The sequence below is a fragment of the Theropithecus gelada genome, chromosome 1 (assembly GCF_003255815.1).
Source record: "Theropithecus gelada isolate Dixy chromosome 1, Tgel_1.0, whole genome shotgun sequence".
In the NCBI taxonomy this organism is placed as follows: domain Eukaryota; kingdom Metazoa; phylum Chordata; class Mammalia; order Primates; family Cercopithecidae; genus Theropithecus; species Theropithecus gelada.
This window is the reverse complement of record NC_037668.1, coordinates 80,257,761-80,277,717: the sequence shown is the minus strand read 5'-3', so window position 1 is coordinate 80,277,717 and position 19,957 is coordinate 80,257,761. Positions and strand designations below refer to the sequence as shown.

General features: G+C 45.2%; 1 protein-coding gene across 1 annotated transcript in view; it reads left to right on the top strand.

Annotated features, from left to right (window-relative positions):
- Positions 1-19,312, top strand: part of ORC1 (origin recognition complex subunit 1) — a 31,798-nt gene extending 12,486 nt beyond the window's left edge. Inside the window, exons 7-17 of the mRNA XM_025391254.1 lie at positions 1,960-2,064; positions 2,957-3,152; positions 5,638-5,735; positions 6,336-6,437; positions 6,852-7,023; positions 7,634-7,741; positions 8,007-8,156; positions 9,812-9,931; positions 16,549-16,718; positions 17,241-17,328; positions 18,756-19,312. Of these exons, the coding sequence (XP_025247039.1) occupies positions 1,960-2,064; positions 2,957-3,152; positions 5,638-5,735; positions 6,336-6,437; positions 6,852-7,023; positions 7,634-7,741; positions 8,007-8,156; positions 9,812-9,931; positions 16,549-16,718; positions 17,241-17,328; positions 18,756-18,950 (1,504 nt within the window). The 3' untranslated portion in view covers positions 18,951-19,312. The remainder of the gene's footprint in view (positions 1-1,959; positions 2,065-2,956; positions 3,153-5,637; positions 5,736-6,335; positions 6,438-6,851; positions 7,024-7,633; positions 7,742-8,006; positions 8,157-9,811; positions 9,932-16,548; positions 16,719-17,240; positions 17,329-18,755) is intronic.
- Positions 19,313-19,957: the final 645 nt, after the last annotated feature.

Below are 19,957 nucleotides of genomic sequence, written 5' to 3'. Positions count from 1 at the left end.
TTGCATTTGCTTTTGCTTTCTAAGTCATTAATTCTTTGCCTAACAATGTCTAGAAGACTTTTTCCAATGTTAGAATTTCTTTTTTCTAGATTTTTTTTTTTTTTTTTTTTTGAGACGGAGTCTCACTCTGACGCCCAGGCTGGAGTGCAGTGGCATGATCTCGGCTCACTGCAACCTCTGCTTCCCAGGTTCAAGCAATTCTTCTGCTTCAGCCTCCCAAGTAGCTGGGACTACTGGCGCATGCCACCACACCTGGCTAATTTTTGTATTTTTGGTAGAGACGGGGTTTCACCATATTGGCCAGACTGGTCTTGAACTCCTGACCTTGTGACCCACCTGCCTCAGCCTCCCAAAGTACTGAGATTACAGGCGTGAACCACCACGCCTACCTATTATCTTCTAGATTTTTTTATGGTTTCAGGTTTTAGATTTAAGTCTCTGATCCATCTTTAGTTGATTTTTGTATAAGATGAGAGATGAGGATCCAGTTTCATTCTTCTTTTTTTTTTTTTTTCTTTTTTTGGAGACGGAGTTGCGCTCTTGTTGTCCAGGCTGGAGTGCAGTGGCACGATCTTGGATTACTGCAACCTTGCGGGTTCAAGCAATTCTCCTGCCTCAGCCTCCCAAGTAGCTGGGATTATAGGCATCTGCCACCGCCCAGCTAATTTTTTGTATTTTTAGTAGAGACTAATCTCTCAAACTCCTGACCTCAGGTGATCCACCCACCTCGACCTCCCAAAGTGCTGGGATTACAGGCATGAGCCACCACGGCTGGCCCCAGTTTCATTCTTCTACATGTGGCTTGCCAATTATTCCAGCACCATTTGTTGAATAGGGTGTCCTTTTCCCACTTTATGTTTTTGCTTGCTTTGTGGAAGATCAGTTGGCTATATTTGGCTTTATTTCTGGGTTCTCTGTTCTGTTCCATTGGTCTACGTGCCTATTTTTATACCAGTACCATTTTGTTTTGGTAACTATATCCTTGAAGTTATAGTTTGAAGTCAGGTAATGTGATGCCTCCACATTTTTCTTTTTGCTTAGTATTGCTTTGTCTATGCGGGTTTTCTTTTTTGGTCCATATGAATTTTAGTATTTTTTTTTAGTTCTGTGAAGAATGATGATAGTATTTTGATAGGAATTGCATTGAATATGTTGAATCTGTAGATTGCTTTTGCAGTGTGGTCATTTCACAATATTGATTCTACCCATCCATGAGCATGGGATGTGTTTCCATTTGTTTGTGTCATCTCTGATTTCTTTCAGCAATGTATCAGATCTAGGACCTTTTTGGATGAGTCTTTAGGGTTTTCTAGGTATATGATCGTATCATTGGTGAACATGAACAGTTTGACATACTCTTTTTTAATTCGGATGCCTTTTATTTCTTTGTCTTGTCTGATTGCTCTGGCTAGGACTCATTTTTTAACTGGAGACTATTCTCAAATACAAACTGTACAAAAAGATAAGACATTTAGAACAAACTTTGCTGTACAAATAAAAATGCAACAAGCCAGAAGTTACAATTTGTAGTATTTGCTACCTAGAAACTTCACCTGTTCCATAATAGGTTGCTCAATAAATGCTTTATATTGAATATACAGCTGCATTTCTGCTAACCTTGAGCCTGTGTGGATAGTAAATTCATACATGCATCAGAAACAAAAAAGGACAAGCACCTCTCCCTGGGAGTAGTATATTTTGGCTTCTAGTTGGGGAGGTGGTGAGTCTGATTTAAATAAGCTTAAGGCAGACTTTGAACTCTGGGTTTCAGTCAGGCTTCAGTTATAACTTTTTAGTTATAATGTTTTGCCAACTTTTTAGCAAAAAGAAAGTTTGGTCTTTTCAAAGTATATATAAAAAGACTGGGAGCCAATCAGGCCACTTGACTATCTTCTAGTGCCTTTTGGACACTCTGGTGTCCAAAACTGCTTCCCGTGACCTCGCTGTGATTTCTTGTAGGGATGCAAAAGAAACAGAAGCTCAGAATGAAGCCACCTCTACTCCCCGTCATATCCGCAGAAAGAGTTCTGTCTTGTCTATGAACCGGATTAGGCAGCAGCTTCGGTAAGACTACTCCTTGGCAGGCAGAGAAACATTGCTGCCATCTCTGATATCTATACTCTTATCTCTCAAAGCCTCTTTTATTGTTTATTTGCCAATCCATTGAAATTGATCTTTTACCAGGCCGGGCGCGGTGGCTCAAGCCTGTAATCCCAGCACTTTGGGAGGCCGAGACGGGCAGATCACGAGGTCAGGAGATCGAGACCATCCTGGCTAACACGGTGAAACCCCGTCTCTACTAAAAAAATACAAAAAAAACTAGCCGGGTGAGGCGGCGGGGTCCTGTAGTCCCAGCTACTCAGGAGGCTGAGGCAGGAGAATGGCGTGAACCCGGGAGGCAGAGCTTGCAGTGAGCTGAGATCCCGCCACTGCACTCCGGCCTGGGCGACAGAGCGAGACTCTGTCTCAAAAAAAAACAACAAAATTGACCTTTTACCTAGCATGTCTGGAATTATGTTAAGTTTCAGATAAGTGTCTTAGTTTGAAGGGGCAAGAAATACTTCCGGGGCTTAGGTGGCTCCCATCCCTAATCATCATGTCCAGCAAGACTGGTGGTGGGATGGGGTGCCTAAGAGCATGAACTTGGATTCTGACAGATCTGAATTTGAACCTGGGCTTTGTCATTTACTATCTGTGTAACCTTGGGAAGGCAAATTTACCTTTCTAAGTCTGAAATTCCTCATCTACACAATATAATAATATACATGTCATAAATTTGTTGAGGGGTTTAATGAGATAATATAAATAATGCTCCTAACAGAGTGTCTCAGTAGCAAGCACCCATGTTGTCTGGTCACAAGGACCCTGCAATGCTTGTAATCCACACTAACGTTACGGAGTTCTTCTTATTTAGACTTGAACACTGAGTAGCAAAAAATATGTCCCTACCATTTAGGTTTCTAGGTCATAGTAAAAGTGACCAAGAAGAGAAAGAGATTCTGTCAGCAGCAGAGATTTCAGAATCTAGCAGTGACGAAGAAGAGGCTTCCACACCACCCGTTCCCAGGAGAACACCCAGAACTGTGTCCAGGAACCTGCGATCTTCCTTGAAGTCATCCTTACATACCCCCACGAAGATGCCAAAGAAAAGTGTAAGGTTCTACTAGGTTTACTTCCCATCGAAGCATCCCTCTCTTAGTTTAAAAGTTACAAATGCTGAGGTCACAGATTAGTAACAGCTGGAATCTGAGGACAGGTCTGTTATATTCAATGCTATTCCTTGTGGAATATTCATGGAGAAAGGGACCTAAGTGAACACTGGGACTGAAAATGAATCTAGTAGAGAGTGATTTTTGAGTTAAGTCCCTTTTACGGTACAGAATCAGACGGCCAAGAGCTGAACTTCCTGAGGGAAGTACAAGACCCACTCCTCTTTGCATCTCCCACAGAGCACTGGCAGAGTGGGTATCGCATGTACGGCCACAGAGCCGTGGTGTTAGTTTCGTTGTCCCACTTGACACACCTGAGAAACCAGGAGTGCTACTTACATATTGGTAACAAATTGTGTCACAGCAAGATGGAAGGAGGAGATCAATGGACATCTTTTCTGCTTCCTGTGGAACTTTAGCAGAACACCGAAAAGGTATTCAGATCAGGATCTTCTGATGTTTGAGTGTGCTTGAGAAATGTTTGAATTAAAGTTAAATTGAGAGAGCATCTTATTCTTTGGAACGCAATTGGGAAATCTTAATTAGAAGACTTTCTAAAGCTGATGTCCATTTCTCCACATGAAGATGTGATTTGGCTTGGGTTGAAATCAAAGAAAAATCTCGGCTAGGCACGGTGGCTCATGCCTGTAATCCCAGCACTTTGGGAGGCCGAGGTGGACAGATCACTTGAGGTCAGGAGTTCAAGACCAGCCTGGTCAACAATGGTGAAACCCTGTCTGTGCTAAAAATACAAAAATTAGCCGGGCTAATGGTGGCAGGCGCCTGTAATCGCAGCTACTCTGGAGGCTGAGGCGGGAGACTCACTTGAACCTGGGAGGCGGAGGTTTCAGTGAGCTGAGATGGCGCCATAGCACTCTAGCCTGGGCGTCAGAGTGAGACTATCTCAAGAAAAAAGAAAAGTCTCCAGGGAAAGGAATCCAGTAGATCAGTCATCCCCAGCCCTTTTGGCACCAGGGACCCCCTTCGTGGAAGACACATTTTCTACAGATGGCAGGGACTTGGGGGATGGTTTCAGGATGAAATTGTTCTACCCCAGATCTCCAGGCATTAGATTCTCATAAGGAGTGTGCAACCTAGATCCCTTGCACACGCAGTTCGCAATAGGGTTCACACTCCTGTGAGAATCGAATGCCTCTGCTGCTCTAGCAGAAGGCAGAGCTCAGGTGGTAATGCTCACCCGCCCACCACTCTTCCTCCTGCTGTGTGTCCTGGTTCCTAACAGACCTCTGGTTTGATTGTGCCTCCTCGCCCCAACCCAAAAGTAGGGATATAAGGCGTAGGGTACCTTCAGCATAATAAAAGGCAGAAGCCCATCAGGTTTCTTGATACCTTCTCAGCAAGGCCTTGTCAGTTCTTTTCAGTTTTCTCCAAAATCAATAAATGTAGACTTTTTTTTTTTTTTTTTTTGAGACAGGGTCTTGCTCTGTCTCTTGCCCAGGCTGGAGTGCAGTGGTGCAATCTCAGCTCACTGTAGCCTCAACTTCCCAGGCTCGAGCAATCCTTCCACCTCAGCCTCCCTAGTAGCTAGTGCCATCATGCCTAGCTAATTTAGAGGGGGCTTTCACCTCTGTGTTGCCCAGGCTGGCCTCGAACTCCTGAGTTTAAGCAGTCCTCCTGCCTCAGCCTTCCAAAGTGCTGGGATTACAGGCGTGCATCACCACACCAGCCTGTAAAGCCTTTTAAACAGATAGAGTTTAAGTGCGTTCTGCCTCGGGAGGAAGTGGAGAGATTGTTCTTTCTCTAGCCAGGCTGAAAACAGAGGGTGGGTAGAGTGAAATGCCGCATAGGAGACAATGCTTTGTAGAAATTCCATGAAGATGAGGGAAGCAGCAACAGGCCTGCTCCAGCAAGCCATGAGCAAGGAAGAAGATAGAGGGCTGCTAGACTAGACTAAGCAGTGATCTGGGGGTTTGGAGTGGAAAAATCTGCCAGGGTTTCTCCAAGTCCCGCACTGTGGGCCATGGAAGTCCTGGGCTGATGCTTGACCATATCTTCAAGTAAGCCCAGAGAAAGATTTTATGAATCAAACGTAGTTTATGCTTTCTCTTCTCTTCTGTATTTGGGCAGAGTAGTTAGGGTTTCTTAAACATTTCTTGTCTTTCAAGATAATATTTTACTTTTCAATAGTATTTCATCCAAACTTAAGTCTTTCCTCAGACTGACAATGTTACAAATCCTGATACTATATGTACATTAGAAAACAGAAACTGTGTTGGGACGATGAACAAAGTTTATGCAATGTAAGGTGTGAGAGAGGAAGAGTCGTGGTCCTTTATCCAGGAAGGAACTAAGAGGAATTCACCACCTCTCTTCCTGTTATCAGATCAGCACAAATCACATTAGCTGGTGTGTCCTGGATGGTGTTTTGCTGTTTCTTTGTGAAATATGTTCTCTGTTTTGAATACAGCTCAAGCCTAAAACGCCACGTTGTGCCACTCCTCAGATCCGTAGTCGAAGCCTGGCTGCCCAGGAGCCAGCCAGTGTGCTGGAGGAAGCCCGACTGAGGTACTGCTGCTCTTGATTCCCTTTCAGGGAGGCAGGAACCATGCGGCCTCTGCTTTCATTCACATGAAATGGGAGTGATTAGCAGTCACTGGTCTACCAAATAAAGGTAGATACCCTATGTGTCTACACTTTTACCTATCTAGGTAAAGTGAGTGTGTGTATTTAGGAAAAACAAACCTCTCAAGCAGCATCTGGGTAAGCCAGTGTGGACAGGCCCTGGGAGGATTGACCTTCCCGTCTACTGCCATCATTTCCGCAGGGATGGAAGATAATTAGTCAGGACAGTGCCTTGTTGTTATGATGCCCTTTAGAACCATATGGAGACTTTCATATAAGTCTGGATCCTGTCAGAAATCAAGCAAAATCTGAATCTCCTATGGGATGAGGTCCACCCATGTGATTTGGTTGGAGAAATGGAGGCCAAGGACTATGAGGCTAAATGGAGGGATTTGAAAATGAAGGAATTCTCTGGCATTTGAAATTGAGTTTTCATGTAGAAATATAGACAAGAAACCGTAATCATTTTCCATTGATTAATGAGTAGATGGTTGGGGAATGTTCCTAAAGTCTTCCTTTTCTCCTATTTACCACCAATGGTAGGCTACACGTTTCTGCTGTACCTGAGTCCCTTCCCTGTCGGGAACAGGAATTCCAAGACATCTACAACTTTGTGGAAAGCAAACTCCTTGACCGTACTGGAGGGTGAGTCACGTGAGGCAGGCAGGGTAGTTTGGGGAATAAGGCCCCTGTTAGTAGAAGCCTGTTCAGCCATACAGGCTTTCTCCAGTATCATCAGACTACACCAAATCCTTGCTGAAGCCTAAAGCTTCTGAAACATTTGTTGCCAAAGTAATCCTATAGGAACAGAAATGTTGCCTTTTAGAAAGAATGAAACTGGCCTTCTTTGAGTAGGCAGTTTGCATATGGCATTACTTGTAGAATGAATGATTCTATATAAGCAGGTCCTACTCTGACCAGCTTCCAAGGATGGTCCCTACTGCCCCCACCTCCACATTTCAAGGATCTTGGTCCTTCCCTCAGTATACATTCCCACGCTCCTAACTGATTATAGCATGTAGTGGCTGGCTGAGACCTACCCCACGGGTTTTGCTCTAGGTGCATGTATATCTCTGGTGTCCCTGGGACAGGGAAGACTGCTACTGTGCATGAGGTGATGCGCTGCCTGCAGCAGGCAGCCCAAGCCAATGATGTTCCTCCCTTTCAATACATTGAGGTCAATGGCATGAAGCTGACGGAGCCCCACCAAGTCTATGTGCAAATCTTGCAGGTAAGCAGAGCTGTTTAGGCTTTTTGGAAAATACTGTTTCTTCGTGGCACATGAAAAAGGGAAAGAGTTACTTAATTTTGTGTGTATTGCATGTTCATGATATACCAGGCATTGTCCTTTCTGTAGAGGTAGCAAGGGCAGGGAAGGCAGAATTCTTACCCTAAGGGACTTCAAAGTCTAGGAGCTAGATAATGACTACAAGCCAGGAAGCCAGTACTTTTCCACATGGTGAAAACTGTGAGCTCACAGCAGTGTAGCGACATGGAAAAGGGGTCCATGGCAGGCCAGAGGTTGAGTCTTGCTGTTTCATCCATGGGCTGTTATTTTGGAGCAGGTAGCATCCAGTCATAGAATTATGTAATAGTGATTTTAAGGGGGCTTCTGGCCCAGCCTGTGGCTCATTTGCTTTTCAAACTCACACACTTTCTTTATCTTCTCTTTTGGCGCCTTCTCTTGTCCTTCCAGGTTAAGGTTAAGACTAGATTGGGAGGCAGAACATAGGATACCGAAGTCCTCAGGCTAAATGCCTCCCTCCATTTACAGATTTAACTTTAATCCCAGAGGAGTAAGATCCTTACAGTTCCTCACAACTGTGTTTCTCCTAATGCAGAAGCTAACAGGCCAAAAAGCAACAGCTAACCACGCGGCAGAACTGCTGGCAAAGCGATTCTGCACCCGAGGGTCTCCTCAGGAAACCACCGTCCTGCTTGTGGATGAGGTGAGGTGCCCATGGGAGGATAGGAGAAGAAATGGGGCTGTCCTTACGTTTTAGGAGCAAGTGCTGGGTGGAAGGGAGGAAAGTCCTGGCTCCTTTCTCTATTCTTATGAGCCATTTTCTGGTGCTGAGAGGCATGTGTCAATGGACTGCTTTGGTGCTATGATCTGGGAAACATGCAGCTAAAGCAGTGGTTATAGGTCTTCATTCTGAAGCCCCAGCTCAGTTTCTGTGATTGACTCTGCATCTCTCTCCTTTTCCCTGGCAGCTCGACCTTCTGTGGACTCACAAACAAGACATAATGTACAATCTCTTTGACTGGCCCACTCATAAGGAGGCCCGGCTTGTGGTCCTGACAATTGCCAACACAATGGACCTGCCAGAGCGAATCATGCTGAACCGGGTGTCCAGCCGACTGGTAGGTTCTAGGGCAGTTCCCATGCTGTTATTGCAGATCTGTAAGCTTGGCCAAGAAGTTCTGCAAAAATGGTCCAGGTGTGGTGGCTCACGTCTGTAAACTCAGCACTTTGGGAGGCCAAGGTGGGGGGACCACTTGAGGTCAGGAGTTCAAGACCAGCCTGGCCAACACGGCAAAACCCCATCTCTACTAAAAATACAAAAATTAGCCAGGTGTGGTGGTGCACGCCTGTAGTTCCACTTACTCAGGAAGCTGAGGCAGGAGAATTGCTTGAACTCCAGAGGCAGAGGTTGCAGTGAGTTGCGATCATGCCACTGCACTCCAGCCTGGCAACAGAGCCAGACTGCATCCCCCCCAAAAAAAGTTCTGCAAAAATGAATACTGAAATGGTACATTAAGAAATTTGATTTCTGCAATGCTTATAGTTTCTATGTTAGAATATATCAACATTGCATGATTTTCTGCAAACATCGTATCTTGGTGTTCTGCTACCCGTGGACTTTTAAACTGCACCAAGCCATGGAGGTTTAATTATTTTAACAAATGTTTTAAGCTGGGCACAGTGGCTCACGCCTATAATCCCAGTACTTTGGGAGGCCAAGGCTGGCGGATCACCTGAGGTCAGGAGTTCGAGACCAGCCTGACCAACATGGAGAAACCCCATCTCTACTAAACATACAAAAATTAGCCAGGTGTGGTGGCACATGCGTGTAGTCCCAGCTACTTGGGAGGCTGTGGCGGGAGAATCGCTTGAACCCAGGAGGCGGAGGTTGCAGTGAGCCAAGATCACGCCACTGCACTCCAGCCTGGGCAACAAGAGCGAAACTCCGTCTCAAAAAAAAAAGTTTTAGCACTTATAACCTGCCAGGCAGTGTTAGGTGCTTGGAATAGTGCAATAAACCAGGGAGATGCGATGTCTGCCCTCACGGGCCCTGCGTTCAGCAGGAAGCACAACAAGAAATCATGAAGAGCCTGGTAAGTGAAGCCAAGTGCAGTGACAATGTATAGCATAGATCTGAAGATTCTCTCACCTACTTCAGTTAAAGCACCTCAACTTTTATCTACTTCCAAATGATTCTGATAGAATCAAAGGTCCTTAGACTGGGCACGGTGGCTCATGCCTGTAATCCCAGCTTAGGCCGGGCATAGTCGCTCACACCTGTAATACCAGCACTTTGGGAGGCCGAGGCAGGTGGATCACGAGGTCAGGAGATCGAGACCATCCTGGCTAACATGGTGAAACCCTGTCTCTACTAAAAATACAAAAAATATATCTGGGTGTGGTGGTGGGTGCCTGTAGTCCCAGCTACTTGGGAGGCTGAGACAGGAGAATGGCATGAACCCAGGACGTGGAGCTTGCAGTGAGCCGAGATCATGCCACTGCACTCCAGCCTGGGCAACAGGCTCAAAAGAAAAAGGAAAAGAAGAAAAAAGAATCAAAGGTCCTTAAATGAAATGAAAAAATCGTTCGAGAACTACTGCCCTGCAGGACACCACTGGTCATCGTCAGTAAAGGCAGTGGTAGTCTAGGTATGAAATGTGCAATTTGTTATATGGGACCTGGGAATTGGGTTTGGGGGCCCAAGGGTGACTTTCCACCTGGATAATCAATGGGCAATCAACGAACTTACTCCTCTGTTGTTTTGGCTCCCCAGGGTCTTACCAGGATGTCCTTCCAGCCCTACACATATAGCCAGCTACAGCAGATCCTAAGGTCCCGGCTCAAGCAGCTAAAGGCCTTTGAGGATGATGCCATCCAGCTGGTAGCCAGGAAGGTAAGTCCTGCACCCATAAATCAGTCAGCACATCTTTCTGAGTACCTGCTTGGTATGAGGCCCTGTATGCTTGGTATGATGCTCTGAGGATGGAGAGAAAGTTAGAAAGTCCTATAAACATATAAAAAAAGAGAGACAAGATTCCAAGAAATTCCTTAGCCTTGTTATTTTATGATTGATTAGAGGGCCATAAGTATTGTGGGTTTATATGCAAGCTAATATGAATTGATCCAGGGAGCAAGCAGTTTTGCATGATGAAAGGGACAATATGGTCAGGTAGACAAACCTGGTCCAAGTTCTGGCTCTAACGCTTAGTGGGCATGCAGAAGGTTATAGCAAAGTTGCTTAAAAATTTCCTGAGCCTCAGTTTTCTTCTCTGAAGAAGAATGGGAGTACTTACCTCATAGGGTCATTGTGAAAATATAACAAGACCATGTCTATAACATGCCCAGCAAGGCACACTCTCCAGGCTAGATTCGAGTTATTAGATGCCCCTCCCCTCTAAGTCTAATAGGAGAATGCTCCCTGAGAGTTCACCACAGACCAGTCTCCCTGGCTGCTGAGGAACAAAGTAGGTTAAAAGTCTGCCTCAAGCTGAAAGAAAGAAAGAAAAACCGTACATCCACAAGTATTTCAGCACATAAAAGAATTATAAACTTATTTCTAGTTTCCTCTTGCCGACACACTGTTCACCCTGAGTGGCTGTAGCAGCAGCACATGACTGTGACTCCTGCTCAAAACTGGCTACTATATTAGGGACTGGGGTCAGAGGTGAGCCAACTGTGTGCCTGTCTCCAGGCTTTGCTTTCCAGGAGGGAGATCCTCAAAGTTATCATCTAGGCATTTTATGGGTAAAGTTTTTCACTTTTGCTGTTATGCATAGTCTAAGAGTCTTTTTCTTTTCTCCGAATGATCCTTTTTTATGCCAACCTTTTTTTTTTTTGAAACAGTCTCCCTCTGTTGCCCAGCCTAGAGTTCAGTGGCATGATCTCAGCTCACTGCAACCTCCGCCTTCTGGGTTCAAGCAATTCTCTTTCCTCAGCCTCCCGAGTATCTGGGATTACAGGTGTGTGCCACCACACCTGGCTAATTTTTGTACTTTTAGTAGAGATGGGATTTCGCCATGTTGACCAGACTGGTCTTGAACTCCTGACCTCAGGTGATCCACCCACCTTGGCCTCCCAAAGTGCTGGGATTACAGGAGCAAGCCACTGCACCTGGCCAGTGCTATCCTATTTATTGAGATTGTCCTCTCCCTTTTTCCTCCAAGATGCTTCTGTCGGTTGATTTTGGTCTCTATCTTGCATTGTTAGAGACTTTCCGAAGTTGTCTTGGTTGTCCTCTCAGGTGTAAGGGTGGAGATTAAACAGCTGGCTCTGAACATGTAAGTGGGGCTTATTCACTATAAGCTTTGCTGTGGGATGATCTGAGTGGGCCTGTATCACTGTCTTTTCTCCTTTCCCATGGAGATGGTCAGATTTCTCAGTATGCTTCCCCTGTCCTGTCTGGAGGGAGGGCAGTGTTCTGGGAATGAGGGGCTGGTGCCAGGTGCAGAAGAGGTCTTCCAGTTTGGCATGCATATAGTAATCATCTATTTTTGGTAAGGGACACCTTCTACAATAATGCCTAGCATTCCTAGGACCAGAGACTTTAAACTTTGCCTGAGAATAAATTTCCTGTTTTTTTTTGAGACAGTCTCGCTCTGTCACCAGGCTGGAGTGCAGTGGCGCGATCTTGGCTCACCACACCCTCCGCCTCCTGGGTTCAAGCGATTCTCCTGCCTCAGCCCCCGAGTAGCTGGGACTACAGGCACATGCCACCACGCCCAGCTAATTTTTGTATTTTTAGTAGAGACAGGATTTCACCATGTTGGCCAGGCTGGTCTCAATCTCTTGACCTCCTGATCCATCCACCTCGGCCTCCCAAAGTGCTGGGACTACAGGCGTGAGCCACTGTGCCTGGCAAATTTCTGATTGCCTACCTTGGTAGAAGAGGAGTAAACTTTAGGGCAAAGAGTTTGATGGGAAAAGTACAAATTGCCATGGCCCCAGCTTTTCTAACAGAGCCTCCCTCAGTGGCTGTATGTTCACCCAACAGTGTGAAATAGAGGAAGGATCTAGGACAAAGGTCAGCAAACTTTTCTTTTTTTTTTTTTTTTTTTTGAGACAGAGTTTCACTCTTGTCACCCAGGCTGGAGTGTAATGGTGCGATCTCAGCTCACTGCAACCTCTGCCTCCTGGGTTCAGGCGATTCTGCTGCCTCAGCCTCCCAAGTAGCTGGGATTATAGTCATGTGCCACCACACCCGGCTAATTTTGTATTTTTAGTAGAGACAGGGTTTTACCATGTTTATTGCCCAGGCTGGTCTTGAACTCCTGACCTCAGATGATCCACCCTCCTTGGCCTCCCAAAGTGCTGGGATTACAGCCAATAAAACTTTATTTATAAAAAGATGGTGAGCCATATTTTGTTGTTTCCTGATCTAAAGCATCTTACATTTAGTTTCATAACATCTTCAACTTTTTAAAATTTTCAGCCACAACTTAATATTCCCTACTTTTGGCCAGCTCACGCCTGTAATCCCAGCACTTTGGGAGGCCAAGGCAGGCAGATCATGAGGTCAGGAGATCAAGACCATCCTGGCTAACACCGTGAAACTCCATCTCTACTAAAAATACAAAAAATTAGCCAGGCGTGGTGGCTTGAGCCTGTAGTCCCAGCTACGAGGGAGGCTGAGGCAGGAGAATTGCTTGAACCTGGGAGGCCGAGGTTGCAGTGAGCTGAGATTGCGCCACTGCACTCCAGCCTGGGAGACAGAGCGAGACTCCATCTCAAAAAAAAAATTCCCTACTTTAGCTCAACAACCCCCCCTTTACCTCTAGTTCCAGCACCATTAAATCCTGAGCATTTTGAAGATTTTTAATGTAAGTTAGATTTCTTGGATTCGTCAATATAGGTTTAGGATTTGGCTTTCTGCAGTCCACTACACTAACCGCTACTCTTCCACGTCTTTCTAACTTGCAGAATTATTATTATCATTATTATTATTATTATTATTATTATTGTTATGTTGATATGGAGTCTCACTCTGTCATCCAGGCTAGAGTGCAGTGGCACAATCTCGGCTCACTGCAACCTCCACCTCCCGGGTTCATGCCTGAATTCTCCTGCCTCAGCCTCTTGAGTAGCTAGGACTACAGGTGCCCGCCAACGTGCTGGCTAATTTTTTGTATTTTTAATAGAGATGGGATTTCACCGTGTTAGCTAGGATGGTCTCGATCTCCTCACCTTGTGATCCGCCCTCCTCGGCCTCCCAAGTGCTGGGATTACAGGTGTGAGCCACCGTGCCTGGCACTAACTTGCAGAATTATATTTTTAAATCTTCTGTTGCTTCCCTTCCTTTTAGAGTTTTGGGGTGGGTAGTGGTTGTTGTCATTGTTTTTTGAGACAGAGTCTTGCTCTGTTGCCCAGGCTGGAGTGTAGCAGCTCAATCTTTGCTCACTACAACCTCCACCTCCCAGGTTCAAGCAATTCTCCTGCCTCAGCCTCCTGAGTAGCTGGGACTATAGGCAGGCACCACCACACCTGGCTAATTTTTGTATTTTTAGTAGAGGTGGGGTTTCATCATGCTGGCCAGGCTGGTCTTGAACTCCTGACCTCAAGTGATCTGCCTGCCTTGGCCTCCCAAAGTTAAAGGATTATAGGCGTGAGCCACTGCGCCTGGCCAGAGTTGTGTGTGTTTGTTTGTTTGTTTGTTTGAGACAGTCTTGCTTTGTTGCCCAGGCTGGAGTGCAGTGATGCGATCTCAGCTCACTGCAACCTCCACCTCTGGGTTGAAGCAATTCTCCTGCCTCAGTCTCCCAAGTAGCTGGAACTACAGGCATGTGCCATCACACCCAGCTAATTTTTTGTATTTTTAGTAGAGATGGGGTTTCACCATGTTAGCCAGGATGGTCTCTATCTCCTGACCTCGTGATCCGCCCGCTTCAGCCTCCCAAAGTGCTGGCATTACAGGCGTGAGCCACTGTGCCTGGCCCCGGCCCCGGCCCCGGCCCGGTTTTTTTTTTAACAAAGATTCAGAAGGCATCAGATTTGGATGCTGCTCTTCCTCAAATCTCTTGCCCATGGTTTCAAAGCCCTCTCTTATTTCTTTACACGTAATGAAGCGAATCCGTTTTATATTCTATATCTTATAATTATGATATCTGAAGTCTTTAGGGGTCTGATTCTGATAACCATTGATTATCCTGGTTCCCATGCATATGTGGCTTGGTTTTCTTATTTTTGTGTCTTGATTTTTATTTTATTTTTACTATATGCTTGGGATTCAGCGTGCTTTATTTGTTAGTTAATTGGGGCCTGGGTTGAAGTTGAATTCATTTAGAATTTTTTTTTTTTTTTTTTGCTTCTATTATCTAGGGGCACTACCAATTGTTACCATTTTTAAAATAAAATTCTCCACTTGAGAATTGTAGGAAAGACAACATAAATTTGGGCTCCAAATCCAAGCGAGGGCTTATGGTTGTAAAACCTCAGGGGAGTGTCCGGGTGGGGTGCCTCATGCCTATAATCCCAGCACTTTGGGAGGCCAAGGTGAGGGGATCACTTGAGTAGGGGAGTTTGACACCAGCCTGGACAACATATTAAAACCCTGTCTCTACAGAAAATTTAAAAATTAGCCCAATGTGATGGCATGTACCTGTAGTTCCAGCTACTTGGGAAGCTGAGGTGGGAGGATTGCTTGAGCCCAGGAGGTTGAGGCTGCAGTGAGCCATGATCATGCCACTGCACTCCAGCCTGGGTGACAAAGAAAGACCCTCTCTCAAACAAACACACAAAAAAACAACAGAAACTCAGCGCAGTGGGTCACGCCTGTAATCCCAGCATTTTGGGAGGCCAAAGCGGGCAGATCACCTGAGGTCAGGAGTTCAAGACCAGCCTGGCCAACATGGTGAAACCCGAGCTCTACTAAAAATACAAAAAATTAGCTGGGTGTGGTGGTGGGTGCCTGTAATCCCAGCTACTCGGGAGGCTGAGGCAGGAGAATCACTTGAACCTGGAAGGTGGAGGTTGCAGTGAGCCGAGATCGCACCATTGCACTCCAGCCTTGGCAACAAGAGTGAAACTCTGTCTCAAATAAATAAATAAATAAATAAAACCCAAGTTTTTTGTGTGTGCCCACATCCACCTAGCACCACGGTCAGGTAGGCCGTTTTCCCTGCCATCCCTTCTGTGTGATGGGTCTCACTCACCCTGTACTGAGGCTGAAGTGGAGGTCAACTTTCAGGTGCATGCGGGATGTCCTGTTAGGTTCCATGTTGACTGGGCCTTAGCTTTTTCTTGTGTCTCCTTTGTCCGAGCAGCAGCCCGAAGGGAGGCATAGGGTCACCAAGTGTCACTGATACCCTCGGGGTCAGACTGGTTTAGGTGTTTCCTTACCCCCTGGAGTTCCCCTTTCACTTTGTCCTGAGGCCCCTGCAGTACTTCTTGAATCCATGATTCACCACAGAAGGTGCCTCTTCACCAGGCTGTACAGGTGGTGATGGGAGGGGAGGAGAACTGATGAAGCAGGAAGGTCTACAGGACACCCTTACCAGTTCAATGTGGGGGATTAGAGGAAGGGAAAAATATAAGCCAGTAGTCACGTTTGTGTCTTGGGTTACTTGAAAAGTGATTTTTTTTTTTTTTTTTTGAGACGGACTCTAGCTTTGTCACCCAGGCTGGAGTGCAGTGGTGTGATCTTGGCTCAATGCAACCACCACCTCCCAGGTACAAGCGATTCTCCTGCCTCAGCCTCCCCAGTAGCTGGGATTACAGGCGCGTACCACCACGCCTGGCTAATTTTTGTATTTTTAGTAGAGATAGGGTTTCACCATGTTTGTCAGGCTGGTCTTTAACTCCTGACCTCAAGTGATCCACCTGCCTGGGCCTCCCAAAGTGCTGGGATTACAGGTGTGACTCACCACACCCCCGGCCCTGGCTAATTTTTGTTTTTAGTAGAGATGGAGTTTCACCATGTTGGCCAGGCTGGTCTCAAACTCCTGACCTCAGGTGATCTGCCCACCCTGGCCTCCCAAAGTTCTGGGATTACAGGTGTGAGCCACCGCGCCCAGCCCTTTCCTCCATTCTTGATTCTGGGCCTCTTGGCCATTGACCAATCCGACCCCAAATTCACCACGTGCTGAAGGGGTGCCTGGCTATGGCTTTATCTCCAGATAGGCTGCACCTCAGCCTCTTGGCTTTGGCTGGCTGCTTCTGGGGGCACACATCTCTCTCTGTGCAAGAGTGAGAACTCTGCAAATGCTTCAATAATGATCTTGAACCAAGGGTCTCTGATTTTAGAGTTCATTTCCTGAATAGTAAAACTGATAATTTCTGCGTTGTCCACTGTGGAGTTAACTGTAAAACCAAGACAGAGGTTTGGACTAGAGGATTAGAGTCCCATGTACAATATAAGAATTCATTTCTGTTCTTCCTCAAGGTTCCCTGCCAGGGCTAAGTACTTAACTTTATGCTTACGTCCATTGCCAGCACTACCTTTTCTTTTTAGTTGAATACAGAATTTGTTGGTTCTTCTGGGCTAAGGTGGCCTCAGGAATAAAATATTCCCTCTTGTAGGTAGCAGCACTCTCTGGAGATGCACGACGGTGCCTGGACATCTGCAGGCGTGCCACAGAGATCTGTGAGTTCTCCCAGCAGAAGCCTGACTCCCCTGGCCTGGTCACCATAGCCCACTCCATGGAAGCTGTGGATGAGATGTTTTCGTCATCATACATCACGGCCATCAAGTAAGATGCTCCACTTCCTGAGCCTTTCTGGAAGGCTGTAGAAACATGTTTCCCTTTCTAAGCTTTTATTCATTCAACCTGCACTTACTAATAACATTTTCAGAGGGACATTATCTAGTCAGGGAGACAGAAATATAACCCTAGGATAATAGAATATTTGCCACTTATTGAGCTATATTATAGGTGTTTAGGGCGTAAAAGTGCTATGATAGGAACAAATAAAAAGAAGCAGCTGCTTCTCTCACACTGAATGATGCGCCCAGCTCATGAAATGAGGGCACAGGTATTTCTGAGTGACCAGTGTATTTCCAGATGTAGTTGCTATGTTTCCTCACTTCCGCAGTGACATTTTCTGTATCAGTTTGAGAGTTTGGGGGTCAGGGGGAACCTTACCACGTAATATAGGAGAAATTATTTCCCAGGTTTTCTCTTTTCTAAAGACACAGAAAAGCTTTCTTTGGCTTTCCTCTGGGCTGGGGTTACAGCCACTAACAAAACTCACATCTGCTCGTTTCCTTTAAGAAATTCCTCTGTTCTGGAACAGAGCTTCCTGAGAGCCATCCTTGCAGAGTTCCGTCGATCAGGACTGGAGGAAGCCACATTCCAGCAGGTGATCTCCTCTTTTCAAATCGTTCTAGATTTTGGACTTGCACTTTTAAAATACGTGGAAATTTCCATGAATGTGTGACAGTCTCTATTTTGTGCCACCTAGTCTATGTGAAAGAATATCAGACTGGCACCTACTTTAATGTGACATTTTATAGAGCTGCATGAGCCAGAGACCTTTAGCGACTGGTTCTGCATGTTAGATTGAAGGCCTGTGTGCCAGACACTGTTCAAAGAATGAGATGAGTAAGACAAAATTACTCCCTGATTACAGCTTATGTTGTAGTGGAGTCAAGGCTTTCAGAATGAGGCCATATTTGAGAGCAAATCACAGATCAATCCAATCCCTACATGGGCATAGTTCAATTAGATCAAGTGAGAGGAATCAGTAGGGCTTGTGATTTGTTAGTTTACTTAAGACTGGTCTCTCTAGGTAATTGGCTGCTTTGGAAGATGAATTGTTAAAGGTGTTTATGAGTGTGTACCTGAGAGTGTGTATGTCTGTGTATGTATGTTTTAGACATCTTTATTTAACTAAAATAAGTCAGGAAAACATTTTCCTTTCAGATACTTATTTATTGGGTTGGTTGTAAATTCTTGTTTAAAATTTTAGTTACTGGTCATGTTGTGCCCATTACCGTTCTCCTTCTACAGTCTGAGATAGCTTTTCTGCAGAGAGTCACTTTCATTTTAGTTTGTAAACAATTCCTGAACATCTGCAGTGTGCAATTAACTGTGATGGATCCTTGAACCCCAAGCTGATCTGGTTAACATCCCTGTTCCTGACAAGCTCCCAGTCTTGGGACTGGGACGGGGATGGACTCATAGATATTAAGAATGGAAAGTGACCAGAAATGCTCCAGACTTAGTTGACCCAGTGGAGAACGTTAGGATAGGAATCTGTGTTTCCAGCTATCCTCCTGCCTCCCTTTATTTCTTTATTCAATTTTCTCTCTGGGCCTTTGTGCTTTTCCAAGGGTCATGCCTTGGCATTTGCTCACTGTACCTGATAAGGAAAGTGGCCTTGTAGCAAAATTTGACTTGAATTTTGACAATCTCAATTGTGGAACTCAGCCCTTGGAGACAAGACTATCTGTATCACCAGTGAGAGTTACTAGTCGTTTTATATCCATTATCTCACAAGGGAGGTACAGTGTATTTTATAGATAAAATTGAAGCTCAAAAGAGTGCAGTAACTTGCCCAGGTTTACATATTTAGGTAAGTGGTAGCACCAGGATTCAGGCCTGCTGTTTTCTGATTCCATTCTGCCTCTGCATTTTGTGTACCACTGGGGCACCAACTGATGCCTTCTGGAGTGTCTGATATCTTGGGGGCCATGTGTCTGATTTTCCCAAATGAAGAAAGAAAGGAATAGAAAAAGCCCCAGGATTGTATTTCCTCTTAACCTTTGCCTTGCTATTTGTGTCTAGATATATAGTCAACATGTGGCACTGTGCAGAATGGAGGGGCTGTCATACCCCACTGTGTCAGAGACCATGGCCGTGTGTTCTCACCTGGGCTCCTGTCGCCTCCTGCTTGTGGAGCCCAGCAGGAACGATCTGCTCCTTCGGGTGCGGCTCAACGTCAGCCAGGACGACGTGCTGTATGCACTGAAAGAAGAGTAAAGGGGTTTCACAAGTTAAAAGACTGTGGTCTTGCTGGGTTTTGTTTTTTGAGACAGGGTCTTGCTCTGTCACCCAGGCTGGAGTGCAGTGGCACAATCATGGCTCACTGCAGCCTTGACTTCCCAGGCTTAGGTGACCCCCCTACCTCAGCCTCTCAGGTGGCTGAAACTGCAGGCACATGCCACCACGCCCAGCTAATTTTTTGTATTTTTTGTAGAGACAGGGCTTCACGATGTTGCCCAGCTAGTCTACAAAGAATCTAATTTCCTTTTTCTAAGCACATGGAATTGTTGTAACAAAGTATATTGAATGGAAATGACTCTCATGTATTTTGGAATTTTCCATTAAATAATTTGCTTTTTCCTGAGTGTTTGTGAAGTTATTACATTGTAATCATTACAAACATCTGATTATGCAACCAAACTGTCCTTCCTACAATAGCCCTTCCATGTGACTTTTATTTCTGTTACTAGGCCTGCCATTTATTTAATGGTAACATATATAAAATATAAGTACACGATTTACTTATATCTGTTTAAAATAGTTCTGGGAGAGTATGCAAGAAACTGGTTATACTGATTACCTCTGGAAAGAATCAGATGGCCAGGGTTAGGGGTTAGAGGAGGACTTTTCATTGTGTGTCATTATCTGTCTTAAGTTTCGATTAATATAAACAAAATTTAGTTTATAAAAAAGGAACTGCTGGAAATAATATAAATAAGTAATCTCTAGCCACAAATGGCTAGAAAGTGTAATTTTTACAAAGGTACCATTTACCATAAAAACAAAACAAATCTTTAAATACAAAAGATTTATATGTCACAGAAAATATAAGGTACTTAGAAATAAATTGATTTAAATATTTATTTTGTTTGTTTGTTTTCCCTCTGTCACCAAGGCTGGAATGCAGTAATGGATCATAGCTCACTCCAGCCTTAACCTCCTGGGTTCAAGTAATCCTCCTGCCTCCGCCTCCTAAGTAGCTGGGATTCCAGGTGTGTGCCACC